Source organism: Serinus canaria, chromosome 7 (assembly GCF_022539315.1).
Source record: "Serinus canaria isolate serCan28SL12 chromosome 7, serCan2020, whole genome shotgun sequence".
NCBI lineage: Eukaryota > Metazoa > Chordata > Aves > Passeriformes > Fringillidae > Serinus > Serinus canaria.
The window spans coordinates 3782704-3799972 of NC_066321.1; the positions used below are offsets into that span (position 1 = coordinate 3782704).

Sequence of the window (17269 nt, forward strand, 5' to 3'; positions counted from 1 at the left end):
GAACATGTATTTTTATTTGTATTTTTTTCCCCACTCTTCCCCTCTTTTATCCTCCTGGTTTCTGCTGATGGCAGGGCCTGAAGGGCTGGCTCTTTGACTAATGGTTGAGTCAGTAATTTTTCCCATTAAATTAATGTATGTATTAAGGGAGACAGGAAGAATTGGTCTCTTGGGGAAGGAAGCAGCTTGGTAGCAAGGCATGGCCATTCCTTTGTGTTGTCGGGATGAGAAAGGAAAGGCATCTGCTACAGGCCCTGGATTTATACACTCCTCTGGTGAGAGCCACTTGTGTCCCCCCAGATTGTCTGCCCACGTCCAGGCTGCAATTTAACAGAACATTCAGCAGAGCAGTCAGCATTTTTGTACAATGTTCGTGCAAGGAGCCCTTCAAACCCAAAGAAAGGCTTATGTGTCCAAAAGTTTCCTTGATTTTTGTTCTCCCCCTTTTAAACAGTTGATCTTAAGAGAGATATGGTGCATTTCATAAGCCTTGTCTTATAAAAACAAGACAAGAGGAGTCTCCGTGCTCCGAAGAAAGCCTGAAAGAAGATTAATTAATTAATTAAGAATCTTTTCTTCTGAGTGCAACAGGCTCCAAGTAACAAGTGAACTTTTCATTTCCAGTAATAGCAGAAATTACTTCAATAGCATGATTGTGAGCACCCGTGGGGCCATAATGTGAATGGTCTTTATTAAGGAATAGACTGAACTTCTGACTATCTTTCTTCCAGTCATTTCCACAGGCTATAAACAGCGCCTGGTTTGTTGCTATTAAAAGAGTCTATAGATGATGATCCTGAAAAGCATCACTGTTTAAGTACTCATGGCTTGACATTACCATGAAAAATATTTTCTTGATCATAAAGTGAATTTGGGCTCTCCAGTGCATTATAGTTTTGTTCAGAAGTTATTGAGCTGGATATTTGTGATACGAGGGAGATTTTGTTTGGTTTTGTGTTTTTCATTTTAATTGTTGGTCACTACCCCTCTGTTTTGCTTGATTTTTCAGACACGTGAGCAGTCAGAAAAACCATCTCAGGGCTGCTTTTCATGTTTTCTTCGTGTTTTCTGCCTGTGTTAGCACTTGATGAAAGAACCTGGTCTTAGCTAACAATCAGGCCTCATTATATATTTGTTCCCATAAATGACCACTCCAGGAGTGACCTTTCCTGAATAACATGGAATTTTGCACAACAATGCTGAGTAAAAACTGAAGCAGCCCACGATCTGCTGAGGTGATACTGAAGGCATATCTCTCATGCACAGCAGACCTATGCATTAATCCTATGTTTTGGGGTCTTTAATTGCTTTAAATATTTGCTTCTGGATCTGTGTTTCACACATCTTATTTACATGGTTTATTTTTCATTTTATGAACAAATCGATAACCAGACAGACTCTTTACCACACTGGATTAGTTTTATTTATTCTCTTTGAACTTGATTAAAAAGCTGTCAAACATAAGTCTACATTTTATCAGCAGAATACTTTTACAAAACAGGGTAGGAGATGTGTATAGCTGGAAACATACATTTCAAAATGAAACAATATTTGATATATTCTAGACAGTTACCCTTTTGTTTATCCATGACAACTGAAACTAACCATCAAATGCATAAATTGATTCAAGTCTAGCCAAGTAATCCTGAGGGCATATGAAAAGGCTTTTTTTTTAAAGTTCTTTCTAGATGAATTTAATGTAGTTCACCAATAAAGCATCCTCAGGAGCACAATACAAATGCTACAGAACATGAGATAGCTGGGGAAAGCGGGCAGATGTACAGTGTGATGAAGAATCAAAATGGATGTTACATTAAAATGAGCAGTCATGCAATGTCTTCATTTCATGTACTGCGTTTAAGTAAAAATGCCAAAGTTCCAATTCCATTTTTAATTTCTTTCAGGAACTGTTATGCAAATGGTGACATTCTCATTTTGTTTGTGTTTGTTTATTTTATTTGTTTAAAAACATTAAATGCAATTTTTTTCCCAGCTCTCGGGATAGACAAATGATTATTCATCATGTCTTTAATTTTCAACGTAGATAAAAGAGAAAGGTAAATTATACTCAGATTAGCTATGAATGATCTCGTGTCACTGCTTTAATTCATTGCTTTAAATATACATACTTTAATCCCTTTTCCACAAACCTCCTCAATTATTATCTGTCTTTCTGTGCCATTGCATATGTTGGTAAACAGCATTTTCTATGGTCTAGGGCCATATGCTGTATGCTCAGCTTGCAGAAAAAGTGACACTTGGAGTGCTAGCATAATGAAACTCTCAAAGGGTTAATGCAGAATACATATAGGCAAATGTTGACAATATTTTTTATTCCAATGTTTGAAAATTAGACACAAAATCATCATTAAGTTTGCACAAAATGAGGCATCTGTCACTTGAAAGAAAAAGAAATATTTCAGAAATATGTTTACAGAAATGTAAAAATATTAGACATCAAGACAGATGTGAACGTTTTCAATAACAGGCCCTGTCTGTCAGTCTTCCTCCGAGCCGAAGATCTTGCTGTACTCGCTCAGCATAAGTTCAACTATCTGATTTTGGTACAGCATGTGGACTGCCATGTTCCCTGTCTCCTTTTCAGGTCTAAGGAGTGTTGGTCCAAACACTATTCCCAAGCTCTGTGTTGACATAAGATTCACGGATTCCTTGGCTGCTATCCTGTTGACAAAAGGAAAGAACTGGTTAAAAAAGAAGGGTGTCAGAGGAGTCACTGTTGCTCTTGAAGCACATAGAGGCACTTTTAAAATGTTTCTCCTGATAGGGGTGTTTGTTTGGTTAACTTTCACAAAATAAAGAAATCAGGGAGGCAAGGGAAATTTCTGCAAGTGTGACAAGCAAGGAAAGGAGGGGTTTGGTAGTGCCAGGGAGAAGATTCCCTGCTTCCCTTAACATGGTCTCCAGCACTGAAAGAGTTGTGAAAACCAAAAAAAAAACAAAAAACAAACCTTTAATATAGGGCTCATATGAAACACATTCCTTTTGCTAATTTAAATCCAATAAAGTGAGTATGGTCTGAAATGGATTGTGAAATTTATGTAACTAAAGACTTTTGCATGCCTTATCCTGACACAAAGTTTCTTGAAAGACACAGAGACCACATACCTTAATGAGATGACTTAGAAAATAATGGTAAGGATTATAACCTTTGATATCTATATTACCCACAAAATTACAAGAGAAGGACTATTATTATTAAAAGTTGATCTTGTGTCTATATTAAGACTTAATGTTCCTGTGGAAAGGGCATTAAGGATGGTCTAAGAACAGTACAGGTTTAATGGATGGAGTTTAGGTAGGAAGTTTGGCATAAATCTCTGCGGTGGTGAGTACAGACTAAGTAGAAATCCATTTCCCTCAGCCCTCCAGAATATATTATGTATCCTAGGGTTGGAAAGACTAGTAAATGAAGACACATATTTTATAAATAAATTGCACAGCTCCACCAAGGAATGCAAACTAAATGTAGCTTTATTATGTAAATGTTTGAATTTATGGATGCCTCCTTAACCTGCTAGTTTTAACTCAAATATTCCAAGTGGATTGTTGAAGCCAAGTTCTGCTTTCCCCCCCTCTCTGCCATTGTCACTCATTTACCTTTTCAAAATCCAGACAGCCATTTAAAAGCCATCACAGCTTTCTCTGTTTTCCCATACCTGCAGCTGAACTTACAGCAAGCCACACTATAAGGGAAAGAAATTTTGTGAGACCTGATGGCTCCAGGCACTCATAAAAGTGTTTCTTTCATGTTAGTGGGTGGGTCACACAGCAAAAAGCATCTCTTGTGGATTTGTGCCAATCTCATCGTTTACCACATTCCTGGAGCATCAACACTCATGGTTTTTTTCCCATATATAAATAGGAAGAATTACTTCTGCCTCATGCTAGTAACCGTGGCGTCCATTGCACAAAACACTCTCCATATGGCACTAATCAGATTGGCTTAACTATTAGTTTCTTAAAATATAGCATCTTCATTAAAATTTTTAAAAATTAATTATCTTTCCTCTGTGGTAATATTAATATATCATCTCTTCTCTTAGGAGTTCAGAAAGTCTCAAAAGTTAGAAGTTTTGTTGCCAAGTGACTGTGTGGGCTTCTGATGGATGTGACACATCTTTATCACAATTAAAAATGTTACAGAGGTGATGAGATTGTTTTGCTTCATGCCACTTATGCAGAGGCATATACAGAAAGCTTGGGGACCTCTCCAGGAGAGAGATTTGGTTTCTGTTGAGCTTGTTGTGCAGTAAAAGTTAGAAACTTCACAAGGTATTTGGAGATGGCATCAGCAGGAGTAGACATGCATGTTCACTGGAGGGGGAAATTCAGCAGCTTTGTCTTGGGTAACTGTAGAAATATCCAATTTATTGATTATTTCTTAAATTAAAATGCAGTAATTTTAAAGTTACATGTCAATTACTAATTCAAAATTCTAACGTTAAATATCAATACTTAATTTATGTCTCAAAGCCATAGCTTTGAGACAAGAGGGTGTTGATGATGGACAGCATTGATGGAGCTGAAGGAGAAGCCCCTTGCAGGGAGAAGGAAGCAATGGACCATGGATGAGCAGAATCAGGGTGAAGAAATGTGGCAGCAGAGCTCAGTTCACTGAAGGGACTGGGGGACTGCCTTCCTTTGTCTGTGAAATGTGCAGCAAGGTGTTGAGGCCCTGTGCTCCTCATGGGGACAGAAAATGGAAGATGCATGGCCACTCCCTCTGCTTTTCCTTGCCATCTTCCTGAAGGAGAATAACTCCCCTGGTTTATCCTGGAGATTCCATCCTTCTCGTGACATCCTGGCAAAGTCCAGGTGTGATAACACTTCCCAGCAATCAGGGGGTGGGGGTATGGCATGAGGCAATGGAGGCTGGGCTTGGTGCGTGTTGGTGGTGGAGAGGAACTGACTGTGGCTTGTTTGTAACGTGGTAATGTGGCATAAAGGAAATTTGTGTAAATTTGGGTTCCCTGACCTTAATGCTAGAGTAAGCAGTACTATATTGAGAAAGTGTCTTGAAAATCCTTGAGATAACAATGCAGTTTCACTTGTTTGCACCATAAGAACAAAGAAACGCATAAAGCAAGCAAAGTTGGAAACGTGGAAAGTCTGAATAGCTAAATAATATGTGGTAAAACACAGCTACTGAAGAAGTAGAAAGAAGGAATTTATTCCACCCTGAATAGAATAATTATAAGTTTTGGACTTGATGTCTTTTTGGATTACAGACATATACCAAAGAAATTCTATAACTGATTATTCTATCATCTCTCCACAAAAGAAGAAGTCAGTGCAAATCAAAATAAAATCTGCACACTTAGTTCTATTACTATAGGTACTAGGTGAAATTGAGTTGTTAAAAGTGAAAATATTGAAAAAATGGACAAGAATTCTTTTTTTGGCAAGAAAAGGAGCAGAAAGAGTGACACGCCATTTTCAACATAAAGAGTGAAAGGAAATGCCAGAGGTACTTTTTGTCAAGCCCAAATGAAAGGAGCAATGATCCATCCATTTAAGGTTATTTTAGAAACAATCTATAATCCAGTGCCACAGATGTTGGAACCATATCAAGAAATTGTTGGGTGCTATGCTGCACAAGATTATTTTTTTTTCCTCCAAAATAACTGAGTCTCAAGAATGTCTTCAGTCCTTAAAATCACAAGTCAGGAGAAATGCAGAAAACACAGTTCTCATTATTAATAGTAATGAAACTAATGATGAATTAAAACAGCAAAAGTGTCTGATAGGAGGGCTGTAGTGTCAATGGCAGATATATAAGGAAAAATACTAGGAATTTATGCTTTGGCTGTTGCCAAGGCAACTGCAAGCTGGAAAACGTGTAACAGAGAGCAGGGCAAGCCTACAGCTAAGAGGGTCATTGTATGGTGACTTGGCTCTCTAGTTCCATTAAACCTACACTTTTCAAACTCTCTAAATAAAATCCTTATTAATTTTGGACGTTTGGAAAGCACACTGGATTGCTGCTCCAAACACAGTAGGTGTTAGGAAATGTTCTTCATCCATTTTTACTTTGTAGTAACTGCTGAGGAGGAGAAAGGGTTTCCACAGGGACTCTGACTCCTTAACATCTTAATATTCCAATTGCACATCAAACATTGGGGAATTCAGTGTACTTAGGGAGGAAAATCCCATTGGAAAGGACACTGTTTTACTGTAGGCTGGAGAGTGTTGGAGGGTAGAGCCAGCTGCTTTGAGAACTGCTCACTTTTACTTTCTTATCCTTTTCCAGCCTATGAGGATTTAATTTTGCTCAATGTCAGGGGCATTTCTACCCTTAGCAGAACTGTTTTTAGCCATGCCTGGTATTCTTTCAGTGTTTTAAAAGATATTTAAGGGTAACTTTTCAATAGGACAATCCTGTTACTCTTCCACAAACTGGTAATATAGACTGTGACAAAAGGGCATCACATTACAAAATGAGGGGGTCAGAAGAGAAAGAAGGGGTCACTTGGTATGAGGTTATGGGCTAGAATGGCAGGTGTAGGAAATGCCATTCCCTGAATTCAGCGGTGGACAGAGGGATAAAATGAGGTTTTGTTGTTTTCAGAATCCTGTCCTCCAGTTATGCATAATATTTGTGATCACTAGGGAAGTCTCTGCCACTAGAGACAGAAACCAAGACCAACACAGAGGCCAAGAGAGATCAAAGATAAATAGGAATAAATGGAACTCCACCCAAAAGATTAAAAATGCTGTATTTGTGCCATGTCTCCTCTTGGTATAGGAACTAACCTCATGGAATTGGGACCCAGCTCCTCTCTGAGTGGGGTATTCCATGACAGCCCATTTGGGTGGGTTTTGTGGCTTTGCTGAACCGTGCTGGCAACCACTGTCATAGCCGGTGTTGCCCATCCTGATGGATGATGGGACTGATTTGAGATGTAAGTTCCTGTGAACTGCCTTAATAGGTCAAAGTGTGTGCCTCCCATTGATTCACTTTGCCAATAATTATCCTCAAATTAGCCAATATCTCTTTCCTATCTATTCTCAGGCATATGCAAATGTAATGTTGTAGCTTAAGGACTTGGCCCTGGTAAGGGCTCAGCTGCCTTCAGCTCTCCCCAGCAATAATTTTGTTAACAGGCCTCTTCACTGCACTGGTACAGGCCAGTTTTTATGCAGCAGCTTTCTGACTTCTGGTATTGCAGAGCTCCCAATCAATTTGTTAAAATTTGTCTCTTTTGATGAACAGCTTTCAGTTCAACATTTTATGTTCCTCTCCTTCCCAAACGCTGGTTCACAGGAGTTAAAAAATAACAGGTATTACATACTTTGCTTTAGAGACAAGACATTTGGGAAAGAATCATCCAACCTTGAAATAAAATCTTTATTGAAAGCAATTCTACATCCATGCCAGTCAGATACATTGTATGATCAGAGGAGGTGTCCCAGGGGAAAGCTCAGTGCTGTAGACAGGGTTGATTACTTGGACCTCCTGTCAGTTCTTAACTCATTGACAGTGGCTGAGACATTCAGTACAACTTTGTTTTCTTTATTTGGAAGTAAAGTTAATATACTTACCTTAACTGTGCCAAATGTACTGGAAAATAACCTGATAATAAAACGTACTGTCCTAGGAAGTGATAATGTCTGTGTGTGTATAAGAACATTTTCGCAGGGCTTTTGCAGCTGGGTTTTTCAGTGTTAGGAAGGAGCCACAGCTATAACATGAAGCACAGATAACCTAAACTATCAGGTTTTTTCCTCAACATCTTTCCTTTTCGTTTAAGGCCTGTTACACATTTTCCTGAGATACAGCATATCACAGCCACATCATTTTCTGTCCTCAATTTATTTCAGTTCAGCTGCAGTTGTTGTTTCTTGGGAAGACCCTGAGTGGGTTTTGCTATTAAAAAGAGAGGTGGACTTCAGCTTTGAGAGTCCTCTTAAAGCACAAACAACAATAGGGGTCCTATAACAGATCAAAACCTTGCAGAGATATCCATACCCAGCTGGATACACCAGCTGAGGAGGGAAACCAAAATACACACATTGTGGAGGAAAAGGGAAGGGCCTGTGCATTGCTTAACTCTATCTTGGGAAACTTGTGGAGGTAACTGGTGGTAAGGGAGCCCCTGATGCCACAAACTCTATTTGTGTCAGCTGTGCAATTCCTCGCACTGCTACGTAGATAAATTTCAAATTCAGCATTAAATTCAGATTCTTGGTATTTTATGAATGCAGACTAAACCTCTTTATTATCTATGTCCTGGCTGTATGGTTGATTTGCTCAGGTGCATAGCAGTGGCATTCACCAGCTAGGGAAGCTAAACAGATGCAAACACCATCAGTGGAGTCCTCAGCTTGTGAGATCTGTCCACTTTGATTGGGAACAGGGAGATTGGTGTGTATGGAACTGAGACCTGAGGCTTCTGCCTAGAGAGGAGCTCCAAAGCACCACAATGTCTGTCCTTTTCCAAATGTGCCATGTGGTTTCCTCTGCAGCAATCAAGCACAACTCAGGGGTCACAGTGCACTAATACAGTTTTAAGCTAGTTGCATCTAGCTGTGTAAAACATGAAGCATTTTAAATCCCTGTTTGTTCCATAGGTAGAATTTGAAACAATGGCTAGGCTGGTAATAGAGAAAGCAGGTCATGGTGTAGGATATGTTACAAGAGGGGTCAGAAATAGTTCAGACATACTTAAGAGCTTGCTTTTGCTGAAAATAGCCTGGATGGCTCCTGGCCTACAGAAACTCCATAGGCTTCCTGTGCTCTGCAGCTGTGGGTTCGTGTTACAGCACTTTGGGAAAAATCCCTTCTCTTCAGTTGCTCTGGGATACAAGAACTAGCACTTGATGTTGTCTTCCTCCACAGACTAGGCTTTAAATGTGACCATTGGGTGGCTATATATAGTACCTGGACAGCTGACAGGGCCCTGGTGGAGAATGGGCTTCCTCAGGGGATCCCCTGCATATCTCACAGCACGAGCCCTTCCCTGGATGAACTGCCTTGGAGCCTGGCCCTAAATGAGAATAATAACTAAACTAACTCTGAACATTGCTTCACAGTTGGCTGGATAGACTGTGAAAAGCTGAGGAAAGGCATTTATTCTGGCTTAGCCTGGTTTAATAAGAGAACAGTTAAAGTCTCAGCTCAGGGTGAACTTTGCTTCCCATACGACGACCCTGTAGAAGAGCATGTGGGCTCTTGCCTTTGCACACACCTCACAGAAGGCCTGTCCTGTGGCATTCTGAAAGAATGACTTCATCTGCTGGGTGGCTGAGGACAGCAGGTAAAGACACATTTAGGTATCTAAAGATACTGCAGCCTGTATATTCAGGGGCTTCATTCAGGAAAGTGATTTGGAGAAGTCCTGCTTGTTCTTCTGCACAAGGGGAGGTGTTCCTGCTCCACTGAGAAGCTGGGGGGGTGGGGTAACAGTTTATCTGCACCTCAGCCTTGGGATTGTTTGTTTTTCTGGACATCTTCTGAGTCACAGAAGCTCCAAAGGCAGGAGGGGCACTGGACAGCAAGGGCAGGAGCCTATCACCAGATTGTGGCTCCATCAAAGACCTTGGTATGGGCAAAGGATCAAGTCCCACTCCCCCAAACCCAATTGTATCACAGAGATGCGATTCAATATCTTTCCACAAAATCTTCCCCATTACTAAAATTCCAGGTCTCTCTTTTGGAAAACTGATCCAACTGGGTGACCTGCTAGGTTCTTGCACTTACTGACAGCCAGCACTCTGTCTTCCCAGTTTGGCTTGGGTTTTAGTTTTTTATGTGTGAATGCAAACTGGTTCTGATTGGTGCTCTTAAGAGGACAGGTCTGTCTAGTCCATGTTCTGTTGTGCCTGCAGTTTGCCTGTTTGGGCACAGCTTTTGGAAGGAGTCAGCTAAAGGCTGTGAACTTCCCCAAGGAGCATCCTGGACTCCTCTGCCCGCAGCTCTGTGCACAAGGCATTCATTTTGCCTTCTTTCGTAGCCCTGCAGCAGCAAATTTAGCTCAAACAAGAGCAAATCCCTGCCCAAAAGCCACACAGGCACTGTGAGCACGAGCCTCTCTTTGGGGAGGGGATGGGAGAGAGCAAGACCCCCCGTGGCAGATGCTGATGTATTTCTCAGAGGTGTTTGGATAGTAGAGTGATAAAGGCAGAGTCAAACTACATAGAATAATAAGTGTTCAGACAGAAGTATACCACCTTAATGCCTAAAATGTATTTTTATCTGGTGGTGCAACTTCATCTGCTGTGCTTGAATATTTTTTAAATTTATTTTTAGTTGTACTTGTGATAAATATTATTTTCCCTCCAGAACAACTAGCTTGTTGTAAAGACCAACCTTTCATAGTTCCCAGATTTGTATGCTTTTGTGGCCTGTGTGGTTCAGAAGGCAACAGATAGTTTTAAATAAATAAGCTTTAACTTTTTAAATTGCTTAAATATTTTTGTTCCAGAATGCCCGAAGCTTTCTTGTAACATTACAAATAAAAAGCAGTTAGTAACAATCTCGCTTAAATCAGAAATTGTAAATATAGAACCTTTATCATCAGCACAGCACATCCAAAAATGTCTTTGTAAAATAAATCAAATTATATGAGTTAATTGATTCCAGGCAACATCAGCAACTGCAGGTGGAAACTGAATAACAGGATGTTTATTAATGAGGGACTATTAATCAAAATTGACAATATCAATTCCTGTTTCTTTTATTTGAATTCTACCTGCAAAATCCACGAACATACTCACTGGATTTTAATATAAGAATTTAGAAGTAAAGAAAATGCTGACATGTGGGATTTTAGCTCTAGATGTAGGGCTATTTGTTTAAACAGCGAAAGGATATCCTAAATCCAATTTGACAGGCAATGCCAAAGATGCCAGTGGTAATTAATTAGCACTTAATTTAGACCACAGAACAACAGGATATGGAATTGGTGCTCAGTGCCATTTCCCCTTAGGCTTCATCTCATGAGGGTCAGGAGTATGGCTGTTGCATTGAAGGTCAGTAAATAAATTGGGGGAACACATTGACACTGGACTTTTCATGATAGATATCCTTCACCCTTATTGCTGCCTCTGGCTATGGCTGATGAGAAAAGGACTGCAATTGTTCTGTGAAGAATGCTGTGGTGCCCAGGCTCGAGTGGAGCAAGGTGGTGCCTGAGCTCAGGAGCCCAACAGCCACCGTGCTGGCAGAGAAATGCCCCAGCTCTGTGCCTGGGCTGGAAATAAACTCCTGACTGTAGCACAGAAAGCTTGAGGAACTCTGACAAGCGAGAAAAATTCACTTTAAAAGCAGCCCTTAAGTTTGCTAGATTTGTGAGCTTAGCTTTAGATTAAGCATAATTAAAATCAAGGGAAGATTTTAAAGTGAGGTTAGAAACTAGGTCAGCAAGGGAAAAAACACGTTTCCTTATTATCCTCTTGTCTTTGTCTTAATAATATTTGGTGTTCCTCCATAGAGCTAAAGGCTCTTAATAAAGGTGGATTAATGTTATTAACAGCATTGTTTCCTGATGGGGACACCGAGGCTTTGATGTGCTTAATGATGGACAAACAGAAAGTACGTGGCAAAAAAAAACCCCAGAGCCACCAGCTCTGGTTTGTACCTCAGTGAGAGAAGCCACTCTGAGCAGCACACCCAGAGCAGAGGGGGTATGGAAAACACACAGGACACCCTCTGTCCCTTCTTCCCAGAGGCACATCAACTGCATTCTTTGGTTCAGGTTTACTCACATGAAAGGTAGAAAGATGTTGAGACTCTGTATTATAATTTAATCCTCCTGCTCCCAGTAAAATTAGTCCATCTGTCAGACACTTCTATGCTCTCTCTCCCAGTAATCTCTTCCTTTCAAGGGAGGGCCTCAGGTGGAGGGTGCCAGCACTGACACAGCTATTGAGTGATGTTTCAGCTTTCTGAAATCACTTGCCACAAACTGTACCTTCCTATGCCTAAGTGGTGCAGTTCCCCATGTCCCACAGGGGGCTGAACAATGAGAGCTTCAGTACTTGCAGCAGGGTGGCTCTGGTTGCACATCCCAGCTGTACTCCACTAGCACAGGTCTACCCCCTTGGTCCCCTGAAGGGCTGTCTGCATTGCTACATCATGAAAACACTGAGTTAGGCAGCAGTCTCTGCTCAGAAAATGTATTTTGGGACCCCCAGGTTAAGAGTTATTTTAACTTTCACTTCATCACACCCTTTGCACCATCTCTCTCTGGGCAGTGAGTGAAATTTTGATTACTCTGAAAGTCACTGACAAAAATCCCAGAAACTTGAAGCCACAGTGGAGTCAGAATTTCACCTTATATGAGCTTAACTTTTCTCATTTTGGATGATATCTACTTTTACTAAGTGGAGTTACTGCTTTTGACTATGTTCAATCTATAACCTCTTGCAGCCTTCAATTACAGCCTTTTTGTGCTACAATCCAGTTGACAGCAATAACTCAGCCCTGGATATGACAGGTTTACTTTCTGACTTAGAGCCCAGAAGGGGCAATTGAGTGGAATTTCAGCCTGGGATGTTGAGCTCCAGACATCGTTCTCAGAAATTTATCTTTGCTTGTGGGTCTAGAGTAGCCTAGGAGAAACAGTTTCACTATCAAGACATTGGTTTTGTCCAGGGTCATGAATTAATTAATCAGTTCTGTGAGAAACACAGTAATTTTTGACATTGAATGTGGCAAAGAGTTCCACAAAAGTCAGTGAACAAACTCTCAACAGAGTTTTCCTTTTTCTGTGAATTTTTATATCACAGAATCACTGAATCATTTGGTTTGGAAAAGACCTTCAAAAATACCAAATCAAAGCATTGCAATTACTTAATAAATTATTTTGTTTCAAGTCTTTTTTAAATAATGAAAAAATTAAAATGTTGGCCTATTAACTGTCTCCAATATAAAAAAAAAATCGATATTTTTTATCCCATATTGTCACCATCTTGTTGTTTAAAATGAAAGTCTTTTTGCAGCGATCTACCCAACAGAGATGATTTTCTATGGGATCTGACCTCAACCAGGATTCCTCCTCTCCCAGGTTCAGTTCTGAGCTCTCCACAAGCTACGACTGCAATGTATATGCACTGCATTTGTATCAGATTTGAAAGATGCTTTAACATGCCTCCCAGCACCACAATTGTTTCAGCCCTGATACTGAGCACGAGTAGGATGAACACAGCTCTTAAATGCACTAGTGAGTATGTGCCACGAGTCTTTGATTTCTTTAAATTTATTTACATTTTACTCGCCCTTGAGCAATGAATTTACTATGTCAGCATTGTCTTTTCTACTTACACTTTGTCTGTCTTGTCCGCTCACCTTAGCTTGATGTTTATTTTTTTGTGCACGTGTTTAGTCTCCTGCACTAAATGCAGGGACTGCCTGGAGTGGAGGATTTTCCATATACTGTGCCTTTCTAAGAAGCACCCTTTGTAGTACTGCAAGTTCTGCAATATTTCCTGGCTTTAAACTAGCTTTGAATTTTCTCATTAGCTCCTTTAAAGTCAAATACCCATTCACACATGTGCTGGTCTCAGATGACTCCGGTCTAACTGCCTCAGATACTTTACAAAGTCTTTATACTCTACACAGTCAGCCCTACCTCTCTCAGTAGTTGTATTTCTTTCATCTTTGAAGCTTGCAGTGACCAGATTTGCCAATATCTGCTTCTGTCTAACCCCGATCAAAATCCACAGTTAAAAAAAGAGGTGAGAAAACATACGTGAGTCTCTTAGACCTCCTAACCCAAACCGTGTTCGACAGAGATTGAAGGATTTAGGAACAACAGGGACAATCTTGCTGATATCAAAAAACTTGATATTAGTCATCAGTCCTTGCACAACTCACACAATAAGAGGCTTTCAGGACACCTCTCTGTAGGTGTTGCCTCTCCAGCAGAAATTTTCTAGCCTGAAGTGAATGTTTGTAAAGTGATTTACAAACTTAGAAAGTGCCTCTTTAGCAAGCACACGTTGTAGTCTCAGGATGCAGAGCTGGATAAACTTAATTTAGTATGAGAAGTAATGGAAAGCTCTTACTATATAATTTGGAAAGGTTAAGCAGCTCCTCACCATGGAGGCCAGGTGAAAACCAAAATGTGTTCAACAAGACTTGAAATTTGCCCTGAGACAGAAATCTCAGGGTTGGCTCTGAGTCCAGAGCAGCTGCAGTGACTTCCATGGGGTAGATGCTCTGAAGGAATGAAAACTCCTGATCCTGATGACACTTTTATGAGACCCTTATCCAGACATGGAAACAATCTGGGTTGTCTGAGGTGGTTAAAGTTGCCTGCTACTACTGCTGCCACAGCCCTGTGGAAATCCTCTCTGGACTGAGAGTTTGAACAAGGAAAACTGATGTTCCCAGTAAACTTCACTTGCTGGAAAGCTTCCATATGCTCTAGGGCTGTCCCATATGCCCTAGGCTGACTGCATGGTGGCTGCTGATGGTGTTTGGTGAAGGCCTGCACTTGGCAGTGTGGATGGCAATGATCTGGGAGGTGAGAACAGTTTCCAGATGGATGAAGTGCTATCCTGAGGTGGTCTGGGGAGCCTGAGTCTAGTGCTGACACAGAGAACATGGTGCAAAAAAGTTTGTGCTTTTCTGTGAAGGTGCTGGGAGAGCTACAGGAGGAGCTGGGAAAATTACAGACCGTTTCTGAATTCCTTTTTCTTGGCTCATCTCCATGGCAAGGGGTCTTCTTTTGGAAGACCACAGCAAAGCTCTGGAGAGGATGTGGCAGTGCAATCTAATGTTAGGGCTGAGGTGGGTGTAAAATCCTCAGTTTAGAGGAGGTAACTGGTTGCATCTTGTGGACCAGGGGAGGAGGTAAATTGGCTGGAGAAAGCTGCTTCACAGATTTATGATTTTACATAGCACCATAATGCGTAATGTACGGAAAGATAAATATTTTCCATTCAGCAACATCTTGCTGTATTTTCATCTAACTCTATAATTTTAATTATAAAGTTAACATAACCTGTATCAAATTATGATTTTGTTAACATATTGAATGAGGACAAGAAAAATAAATACCAGATTTTATACTGTACAGGCACATGAAGGTATAGTAAAAAAATCTGGTTTCCTTGACCACATTGTCATAATATGCATATATAACTGCTTATTGAATCCAGGCTGTGTAGACAACAGAAAGAACACTGGCTCCATACCATCACAATGCATGCCCACAACAAAGAGGAGGAAAGAACAGGCTCTTTCATTGTGTGTTTCTAAGTATTACCAACATAAGGGCTAAAAACTACCTCTGTCTGAAGTGTATCTATACACCCATGCATAAGTTATTAACTGGGCTCTCTCAGCACAGTTGCTGAAAATATTAATATATTCAAATTATATTCTAGCTACTGCAAAAACAGTAGATCAGACAAATGTATTAAAATCTCTTCAGACAAAAGGAGTCATGTTATTTATAAAGTTCCTCCCCCCCTGCTCCTCACTGGAACACAAACCTTCATTGTATAGAGTACACGAGAATGCAAGATGATCCTTAGATGTCAAAATGTGGCTTAAAGTTTGAATGTAATCATAAAACAGTGACTCCAGCGCTCGCCATAAACAAATTGTCACTGGCATTATGTAACTTGGACTATTCACAAAGTATAAAAGATGGGAAGAATAAAAGGTGGCTGCCAAACACCATGGGCCAAATCCAAAGGTCGTGCCAAATTGCGCCAGTGGGCTGGGAATTGCAAACCCAGCGTGGAATTCGGATTTACACTCCTCAGTTCTTGGGCTGCTTAGAGAGAGATTAAGGCTATTTTTTATTCAGTTTGTCAGGAAGGCGGCAAAGCAGCAACCAGTGGCTTCTGCAGCCCCCCTGCTTGCTCTTGGTGGGAGATGGGAAACTGGGATAAAAGTTTCCTAATTGCCACAGGACCTGTTTTTGTACAGAGTGGCTTTCTGGGCTGCAAGCAGGCACAGTCAGCCACCAGCAAGGCAGCCTGGAAAGGGAGGCATCACTCTCAGATCTGGTGGTCTTGCATTTTTCATGCTATTATTATGTAGGGTGCTGCCTCTTTGGGCTGAGACCCTGCCTTCTGCCCGGACTCCTCTGGAAAACTGATTAATGAGGGAAGACCATTCACCAAGGCAGAAGGTCTTGTTTGTGAACAACAACCAATCATTAATTTATATTTTCCTTCAGTCCAGGCTATGGGTGTAAAGTATATCTGAAAACAAATGCGCTGCGCAGATTTAAATTGTAACTAATGGTTGTGTTAATGCCCCACCAAACTAGGTGGTTGCCTGCTCCTGCTTTTCCCCCCATCCTTCCTTTAAAAAGTAAAATGACATTTTTTCCCCAGCCTGAAATAATTGCTGAAGCAGAGATACTGGTTTAACTCATTATGAATTATTAGTGGAAAAGTGGGTCTCAGAAGTATGTTACATCTGAAATATTTTTCGTCACTTGAACATGTGCCGTCCAGAACTGGCCCTGTTCTACCAGGCACTGGGAACAAACACTTCGCATTCACAGATGCTCCTAATTTGGTGTGGTTTGGAGTGTAATTTAGATCAAACGTATCCATGTAAATGAGTCAGGGTTTCTTAATTAGGTGCCTCTAAAGAAAAAACTTGGACCACATCAGTAGGTGTGGGTGTGGTGCCCACAGTACTGGAATCTTTCTATAGATGAAGTTGAGTTTTGTTCAGGCACACTGTAGGTTTTTCCTTCCTTTTTTATTTTTTTCTTTCTTTTTTTTTTTTTTTTCTCTAAAGCACAATAATAAATCTGCAGATGGCATAGACATAAAGACGCTACTTCAGAGGAGCTGTCTAAAACACTGTCTCTTTGGCAAATGCCTTAAAGTAGGTCATTCTGCTGTGATTTAGGTTTATATTTCATTGCCAGCTTTTTGTTCCCATTACAAGTAGAGTGCATTCCAGTCCACAGATTTGCTCTTCCTTTTTTTTTTTTTTCTGATTGGTTTTTATTTACAAGAATTTGTAGATCTTCATAAGAAAATGGCCAATACCCTGTCAGAAGTAGTAATCATGCACTTGACCACAAAAAGAGATGTATGAAGGTGATAGCCTACAAATATTGGAATGTAAAGTACCATTCTCTGGAAGGAAAAATTGTATTGATTCTCTTAACATGGTGATTGAAATGATTGTTGCATCTTTGCGGTGTGTGAAAAAGGATTTGATCTCATGTCATTCCAGAACCCTCAAAGAGATGGGCCCTAGTTGTTCAGGTATTTGCTTTTGCTTTCTATATATTTGTCACTGAAAATCATGTATTTTACATCTTAT

At 40.4% G+C, this 17269-nt stretch overlaps 1 protein-coding gene across 1 annotated transcript in view; it reads right to left on the minus strand.

Moving 5' to 3' along the window:
- Nucleotides 1-1406: 1406 nt before the first annotated feature.
- The window catches only part of ARHGAP15 (Rho GTPase activating protein 15), a 320557-nt gene continuing 304694 nt past the window's right edge, over nt 1407-17269 (minus strand). Inside the window, exon 14 of the mRNA XM_009087780.4 lies at nt 1407-2682. Coding sequence (XP_009086028.1) covers nt 2499-2682 — 184 coding nt within the window. The 3' untranslated portion in view covers nt 1407-2498. The remainder of the gene's footprint in view (nt 2683-17269) is intronic.